The sequence below is a fragment of the Sinocyclocheilus rhinocerous genome, unplaced genomic scaffold, assembly GCF_001515625.1.
Source record: "Sinocyclocheilus rhinocerous isolate Xijiao unplaced genomic scaffold, SAMN03320098_v1.1 scaffold401, whole genome shotgun sequence".
Taxonomy (NCBI): Eukaryota; Metazoa; Chordata; class Actinopteri; order Cypriniformes; family Cyprinidae; genus Sinocyclocheilus; species Sinocyclocheilus rhinocerous.
This window is the reverse complement of record NW_015624202.1, coordinates 270482-279681: the sequence shown is the minus strand read 5'-3', so window position 1 is coordinate 279681 and position 9200 is coordinate 270482. Positions and strand designations below refer to the sequence as shown.

Below are 9200 nucleotides of genomic sequence, written 5' to 3'. Positions count from 1 at the left end.
ACATAGCAGTCGTCATTTACTCCCGACATCTGAGCCACTGAAGACGCAGTGGATTATGTTTGTTTCTGAAGGGAATGCTCCCCCGATCTGCCTAAATGCGTTTATGTTCGCGCGAATCATTCATGATCCAGCTTTAACTTTATGTTGTTAAACTGAATGTACAAAGCAAACTGTTAGCTGAAATATCCATAAAATAAAATAAACAACAACACTGAAATATGCGCTTTATCTGTCAATCAGATATGTGTGAACTGATTTCCTAATGAACTGTCTGTCACCAACTGAACTGCAGTGGTCAAACTATTTAAAATATAGTGAATTAAGCTACAAACTCGATCATAATGTACAATGTTTCCATCTAACATGTAAACATTGTACCTCCATCACGGTTTGGTCAGTTACCCGAATGCACAGCCATATTGGAGATAATGTGGATTGCACGGTTAATGTACTACTGAAGACATTGTTCTACTAATTTATGATGTCTAAACCACGGAAAAATGTGTGGAAGCTGCTAAATCACATAGAGGACTTAGTAAGCAAGATTTTGACAAACTAAAGTTAACACAAGGCTCAACGCTCTGGATTTTTTTCTACTGGCACGGTCAGGTATACCAAGACAGGTATTTTGACAAATGTATTTGTCCATTCAAGCAAAAGTCAAGTCACCTTTATTTATATAGCGCTTTATACAATACAGATTGTGTCAAAGCAGCTTTACAGTGTTAAACAAGAAAAACACGTGCAAGAGGACAATCGAAACAATCAGTTTTTCAAATGCCAGTTGCACTAAATGGGCCTTTCGCTGATGTAGCATGCTCCTTCGATTGTCCGTGAACACATTTTTCAGAGTAGAAAATGAGTTTTCGCATGTAGCTGTAGAAGCTCCAAATGTCAGCGCACATTTCATTGCAGCGAGTACACTAGGCATAGCTTCAAGCGTGGTATGATGCTCCTGGAGTATTTGTTTAAGTGTTAATTTCTCGCCACTAGAAATCGATCTAGCCAGTACTTTACGCAGGAATTGTCGGGCCACAACAAATTCTGAATGAATCACTTCCGAATTAGTTAAGTTCATCATATCTTGTACGAGTTGCGCATCCAAGAAAGTGCTGTCATACTGTGGATCAAAAGCTGAAAGAGCTTCAATTAACTTGCTATTTCTTTCTCCGAAACGCTCTGAGATTTCTGCAAGCACTGCGTCCAAAGTACTGTAGTATAATCGTCTGAGCTCTTCTTGATTTCCCAAATCACCTTGAGCCTGGCCAATGCTTTCCTCCAGCAGATATTCTTGAAGGCCTTTGTTGATGGTCCGCTTTCGTTTGGGAGGTCTAGGCATTTCAGTGTCGTCGGCCTTCTCCCACAGCTCTAAGAAGTCAGATTCACTGCGCAATTTCGTAAGGCATTCTGAAGCACATGTAACTAATCAGTCCCGGCGCCAGAACATTTTAACAGGGGGGGCTATCCCTTCTGCCCGGGGGGGCACATAGCGTGAGTGTCAGTGGGCGTTTGGTATCGATATAATTTAGTTTAGCCTATAAAAAAAAGTGATTAGTATTACTAATCATCGTCACTATTCGCAAAGAAGAAAAATGTATTATGATTTTGCACTGGCCATCAGAACTGGTTCAAACTTTACGCAAACATTTTTAAAAAAGTCACGATTAAAATAAGATGACGTTATAAACAAATTACGCATTCTATAATAAATAAAATAACACCAACCTGCTAGAACAGCTGGAGTCTGCGGCGCTTACTCTCGTTGAACCTTCTCAGTAGAGTATCTTTCCATTCATCCCGAAATTTTCTTGTCAAGTCTCTTTCAAATGCCAGTTGCACTAAATGGGCCTTTCGCTGATGTAGCATGCTCCTTCGTTTGTCCGTGAACACATTTTTCAGAGTAGAAAATGAGTTTTCGCATGTAGCTGTAGAAGCTCCAAATGTCAGCGCACATTTCATTGCAGCGAGTACACTAGACATAGCTTCAAGCGTAGTATGATGCTCCTGGAGTATTTGTTTAAGTGTTAATTTCTCGCCACTAGAAATCGATCTAGCCAGTACTTTACGCAGGAATTGTCGGGCCACAACAAATTCTGAATGAATCACTTCCGAATTAGTTAAGTTCATCATATCTTGTACGAGTTGCGCATCCAAGAAAGTGCTGTCATACTGTGGATCAAAAGCTGAAAGAGCTTCAATTAACTTGCTATTTCTTTCTCCGAAACGCTCTGAGATTTCTGCAAGCACTGCGTCCAAAGTACTGTAGTATAATCGTCTGAGCTCTTCTTGATTTCCCAAATCACCTTGAGCCTGGCCAATGCTTTCCTCCAGCAGATATTCTTGAAGGCCTTTGTTGATGGTCCGCTTTCGTTTGGGAGGTCTTGGCATTTCAGTGTCATCGGTTTTCTCCCACAGCTCTAAGAAGTCAGATTCACTGTGCAATTTCGTAAGGCATTCTGAAGCACATGTAATTAATTTGACTGCACTTAGAAGGTCCATGTCCTCTGACTGCATCAGTTTGTTTGGAGCATCAAGCAGTTGTAGGATCTTATACACCATGTGGGCAATGAACTTCGTCTCTGGATACTTCCCTAATCAGGCCAGCTGCTTCCATGCGCACCTCCGTCTCGTATCTGCGGTTTCCATTGATCTCGGCTAACAACTCAGTAATGTCTTGAAAAGAATTCAGAATTGTTTTGACCGTTTGAAGATGCCCTGTCCATCGCTGTTCAAGTAATCTCTTAAGCTGCTGCCCTCCGTACAAGACAGCAACGGTTGGCTTCTTTATGAATTTATAAAGCAAGTTGCACACATTAAAGAAGTCTTCAACCGCAGGCTCTGTGGATATTGCATGAACTACCACAAGATGGAGCTGATGATTGAAGCAATGCACGTACGGAACCACTCTTCCTAATTTGTCCTGCAAAATGTTCTGTACTCCTCTGTTTTTTCTGGACATGAGAGAGGCCCCGTCATACACCTGGCTCAATATTTTAGAAGTACTGAGCCCATTCTTTTCAAGCTCTGTAATTATTGTGTTGGTCAGGGTCTGGGCATCCCCTTTTTCAGTTGTTGTCATGGAAAGAAGTCGCTCTGTGACTTGATAATTGTCCTTAACAAAGCGAACGATTATGGAAATATTTTCCATTCCAGTTGGGTCATGTGTGCCATTTACTTTGATTGTGTACCACGAGTCTGCAACTTCTCGAAATATTTCTTCAGTCACCAGCAGCGGCGGCTCCTGCCAATTCTCTCAGGGGGGGCAAATGTTTGCATGATTAATGAGGATAGGTCACCCATTCAATTGATAAATTAATGGCTAGTTAAAGATGTAAAGGAAACTGAACTACTATAGTATTAATTAAAAATAAACTGACTCTAACAATCAATCTCTTGCTCTCCTTATGTTTCTATATGCGTGTTAACACAATTCAGCAGCAAATGAAGACTGAAGCCAGGATGTGGCTTTCCAAAAAACTTTTTTACTTCAATTTCAGTGTAATAAGAAATAATTCAAGTCACATAAATCACTATTTACACAACTCACTTATATTACACAGCTAATTTGTATTACACTGCTCACTTATATCAATTACATTACTCCCTTACATTAACTTAAGTTACACTGCTCCCTTACATTACTCACTTACACTGCTCACTTACATTACATTACTCCCTTACATTAACTTAACTTACACTGCTCCCTTACATTACTCACTTATATTACATTACTCCCTTACATTAACTTAAGGGGGTAAGTTAGCAGAATAAAGCGTTAGCTACTTCGCAGCCTGCTAGCCATTTTTTCCACTCATACCACGTCCTCGGAAATCCCCGTTTATACGACTTCCCGCCCTTTGTAGATACATGTTTGATGTTTAAATTTGGTCTTGGTGGTCCTAATTCTTTAATTGACAATTCATCTACGCTGAGGTAACGTTCGCCAAGATGTTGATATATTATATTTATAGTTATCGTTCTTGGTGTGAACAGGGCTTTAGTGTCGAGCCCTGTAATAGGTGGAAAAGATCCGTACAACTACCTCCTTTGTTGTGGACTGATGACCCGACAATTCTTCCTTCTATTTCTTATCGCGACATAGTGAACTACTTCGTTTTTTCGCCAAGCCCATAGACGAGTTCCGTTCAGTTCAGTGCCATTGCTTACATTCAGTGCCGCCAATATGGTTGACTTCCGGATTGATGACCTGCTGTGAAAACACTCTATTTTGAGGTGCAGCTCATCATTTTAATCCAGTGTTTTTACTAGTTAGCTGTAAACCGGCTACCTCACCTGAATATGTTTGTAGACTTGTGTTGGGTGTTATTTTTGGAATGGAAATATTGATTTTATTTGTAAACATCATACTTTTTTCATACTCGTTTATTTCAGTTAAATGTAATAAAACTAGCGAGCTAAGCCAGTAGTAGTACTGTTGCGGAAGAACAGACAAACCAAATCAATTGAGTGAGTCATTTACGTTGGAATTTCACTCAGATTGATTCAAACTCGTGACTTCGATCAGTTCAAGTGATTCACCATCGAAAAAAAACAGATCAAAGGAGCCATTCATTTTCGAATTTCGACATTGCTTGTGATGATTTAAAAAAAGCATGTTTAGTGATTTTTGAAATGGAGCTTTTTGAAACTCTGAATCAGTTAAACCACTAAATTTTCTGACTTGTTATAATGTTTTCTGAATTGTTGTTGTGCTTTCTGAATTGTTATTTTATTTTTTAGACTTGCATTTGCGTTTGTAATTTGTTATTTTGTTTTCAGAATTGTGATTTGCTTTGCACTTCTCGGCCACCGTACATCCATCCTGGAAGTCTAATACATCTTGGTCCAGTGCGTTGCAATTTGCAAAGGGGCGGGGCTTAGCGAAGGGGTGGAGCCTAGAAATAGGTGTAACCGCAATTGGTGACCTGCTTCATAATAATAAACTCACCTTGAGCAGCAGGAAGGGTGTTGTGATGTTGTACAGCATTTGGAAATAGTCACCGGCACTGGGTTTATTCAAAGGAAACCACTCCAAAGGACAAAAGATCTTAAGAAACCCACAGAAAAAGCATCAAACATCAGTGATTTTAGGTGCCTTACAGCTTAAATAAAACATTTTGTGCCAGAGAATTAACACAAGCGTCTTAATAAAATTATAAACTGCTCAATAATACACAAGGACAGGTGTAACTGCTTAAATTTTTTTTTTTTTTTGCAACAACAACGCAGTGTAAAAAAAAAAATTTTCAACGGACATATATAAAGTGTCTTGTCACTTGTCATCCTGTCTATGCACTGTGCAAGACAAATACCTTGTGTGTGTAAGCACACTTGGCAATAAAGCTCTTTCCGATTCTGATAATGTAAAACCTGTTAACTGGCTTTCAGTTTACCTTACAAAATAGTGAGGAAAAACTACCTTACAGCTGAAATTGAAACACTTTGTGCAAAAGAATTAATACAAGTGCTTTAATAAATGTGTAAACTGTTCATTAAGCAAGAAAAGGTGTAGAAAATGTATGCAGCGTAAAAAATAAGAATTATTTTAAAGAAAAAAATAATGTAAAAATTGGCTTTCAATTTACCTTACAAAATACAACTACAACTACAGTACAACCTTACTGTAAAACTACAGCGTATATTACATTTAACAATACGTGCAGTTTTACAGTAAAATACTTTTAAAAAATATGTTATCCGGATCGGTGATCGGCCGGTCAGTCTCACTTCTTTTCGATAATACCTTGTGTGTGTAAGCACACTTGGCAATAAAGCTCTTTCCGATTCTGATAATGTAAAACCTGTTAACTGGCTTTCAGTTTACCTTACAAAATAGTGAGGAAAAACTACCTTACAGCTGAAATTGAAACACTTTGTGCAAAAGAATTAATACAAGTGCTTTAATAAATGTGTAAACTGTTCATTAAGCAAGAAAAGGTGTAGAAAATGTATGCAGCGTAAAAAATAAGAATTATTTTAAAGAAAAAAATAATGTAAAAATTTGCTTTCAATTTACCTTACAAAATACAACTACAACTACAGTACAACCTTACTGTAAAACTACAGCGTATATTACATTTAACAATACGTGCAGTTTTACAGTAAAATACTTTTAAAAAAGATGTTATTGCAAGTAAAAAATGTGAATTATCTCTATACTGTATATCTCTATACAGTGAAAACTCAAAACATCCACCTTTTCTTTACTAAAATATTGATAAATTGTGTTTTCATAAGTAAAAAAAAAACAACAGTTACTTGACATAATCATTAAAAAACTTTAAACTTCATCAACATTTCTCATTTTCATTTACTTTAGGTTGATGTACTAAAATAACTAAAGTAAAATAAGAATAATAAAAAATTACATATTTAACATTATTGTATATAAAATATTTATAAATGAAAAAAAAACAACTAAAACTTAAAGTACAATTAACAGGAAAATGAAAATGGAAAATATAAAATAAAAATAAAAATATTAATTATTTATTAATATATTAATAAAAACTATAATTATTATCTCAAAAATATCATTGCCATGGAATGTTGTCAAATAATGAATTTTGCGCAAAGATGTTTTTTTTATGTATTTTTTTAAAATGTAAAGGTTTTGATTATTTTCAGATCTCTATTTAATAAAACAATGTGAAGCTTGTTTTACGTTATTTTGATACCATGGCTAAAGGCCTGCCAAAGTCCAGCAGCCAGTTCTGGAGGGTAAATTAACACCAGAGGTCCATGTGGAACTGAGCTTTCCTCAGACAGGAGTCCGTCTCCCTCGAGCCGTGTCTGACAAGAGGACATGACATCAAAAGACAAATATAAAATGATAATGAGAAATGTGCCTGAGGTCATTAAAGTCACACAACGCTCCGCTGATGGCTGATGCTTTTAGCAGCGTCTATCAGATAGAGGATGTCAGGCCCTGATGTGTGTTTCCCAGAGCATTTGGCAAATATTTTTCATATATTTATGTCCATCTGTCTCACTCTGGTTATGTCACTTTAATTCTTTCTCCCGTTGTTTGACTTTCATGCTGACTTTGCACCGAGGACCAGATGTTGGAGCACAAATCAGTTTTAATGGAATTGTTGACATGAGGATGCAGGAGCTAATGCCACATCAGAGGACAACAAAATCAACAAAAATGTAGAGATGCACCGATCGATCAGCCAGGGATCGGAATCGGCGGATTTTCCTCATGATCGGCCCGGATCGGTGATCGGCCGGTCAGTCTCACTTCTTTTCGATTCCGAGCCGGTTCGTTTTGTTACCAGCGGCACAGGCCATAATGTCGCGCATTCTCTCTCTCCGACGACCCCTTCTCTCTCACACACGTCTCATTCGCAGTAATTCCCGCAGGTTTCGCGTTTACACCAAACGCGTGCACCACCACTGATCAATATTAGTGGAGCGCACAAGCCACGCTCAGTCTCAGACAGCTTGTGAGCTACAAATACCAAAATGAGTGGCTAACTGCGCTAAAACATACAAAATTATGTCAAAATGCCCGTCTTAGCGAGTATCCAGTTAAACACAGTCAGTTCTAGCTCTCTTTATTCTGTTGCATTTATTTGTGCTGTTGTTTGCAATTTTTTTATTTGTTCTTATTTTATTACTTTTTTTTTACTTGTGTTTTTTTATGAAAATAAAACTTTGCGTTGAAGAAAAGTAGATTTTTGTTTGTATATGCTGTCAATTATAGTTCTTAGAAAGAAAATCGGAATCGGCAAAAATCGGTATCGGCAGATCACACTAACAAAAAAAAATCGGAAATCGCAATCGGTGCATCTCTACAAAAATGCTAAAGTAATATTCAAGATCACATTCGAACTGTGCATTGCAAAAATATAAATTAGATTTGTAAAAAAAAAAAAAAAAAAAAAAAGTAAGTGTTATAGAGATACTATTATAGGTTTTATGAATATTTTGTTTTCATTTTAATTGTAGTTAAAGTTTCAGTCATTTTATATTCATGTCTAGATAGTTTATTTTTTATTTTTATTTCAGTTTTAGTTGCTGAAATAAATTATTGTAATCTTTTAAAAGTATATATTCTTACATTTAAAAAAATATATTTTAATTTATTCCAGTTAAAGTTCCTTTTAATTTCAAATAACATTTAGTTTCACTTGATTATAATAACCCTGGTGCAGAACTCACTATAGAAGCGTGAAGAGTTTAAGTTAAATACGTTGGTTCAAATCACAAATTCTTGACCTAAAAAACATTCAACTAAAAAGTGCAAGTGTAATGATGATGGTTTGGGACGCATCCGGACTCTCCCTCCATTTACAGATCAAGAAAACGTAGAAAGCGGATAGAAAGCGTCTCATGGACCGCCGTGGGAAACGCACTTTAATCTCATCCGATTGGTTTCCCTCAAATCCCAATGCAATATCTCCGGCTGCAGGGGTTCTGGGAGGCATCAAAGAGCTTTTGGCTTTTGAATGTGATTCTAAGGTGGATTCAACCCAATCCAAGCACATTTTTTGAAATATTTAAATATATATTTATGAATATATTAAAAATTATTTGAAATAAATATTTAATCATTAGACACATTTTACACACACAATTATTAGATATAGTTTATAGAACCAGAACTGTCAACAGACAAATGCCAACTGCTCATATGCACTTAATGAATCTTTTACAATGCATCTGCATTGTTTACAAAACTTTCATTGTACTTCATACAGTATGTGGTCTAAAAACAATATGAAAAGTTTCAAACCTGGTCAGGCAGGCAGCATGCATGGCACAGTTTTGCCTCTTGTGCATGATGGATGGCATTTCAGCGGCACCATGAAGATGTTCTGCTTTCATCCGCACTGGAGGCAGACAGATGATCCCCTGACTGACCTCTGACCTCAGCAGGCAGGGGTAAAGCACTAAAAGAAAGCAATCATTCTGGTTTAGTCCTGCTCTCTCCTGGATGCAGCGCTTGTAAAGCTGCAGGACACTCATGGCAGGTGTCTGGTGTAGCTGTAACACAAGTGTCTGGTGTAGCTGTAACACAAGAAGATGTGAGTGTCCCGCCCTATAGTTCACACTGAGCTGACAAAATACATCAGGTCTACACACTGACTTCTGACTAGTTATAAAAAGAAATGCTTATTATTATGCTTATATAATATGAAGTAAAATCAAACAAAACACATAACTAAATAAAAACGTTAGTAGTTAGTAAAACA

The 9200-nt window shown here is 37.0% G+C and overlaps 1 protein-coding gene across 1 annotated transcript in view; it reads right to left on the bottom strand.

The window, feature by feature from the left end:
- Positions 1 to 8766, bottom strand: part of calml4b (calmodulin-like 4b) — a 15955-nt gene extending 7189 nt beyond the window's left edge. Inside the window, exons 1-3 of the mRNA XM_016550431.1 lie at positions 8741 to 8766; positions 6678 to 6792; positions 4949 to 5047 (exon numbers count right to left, since the gene is read on the bottom strand). Of these exons, the coding sequence (XP_016405917.1) occupies positions 4949 to 5047; positions 6678 to 6680 (102 nt within the window). The 5' untranslated portion in view covers positions 6681 to 6792; positions 8741 to 8766. The remainder of the gene's footprint in view (positions 1 to 4948; positions 5048 to 6677; positions 6793 to 8740) is intronic.
- Positions 8767 to 9200: the final 434 nt, after the last annotated feature.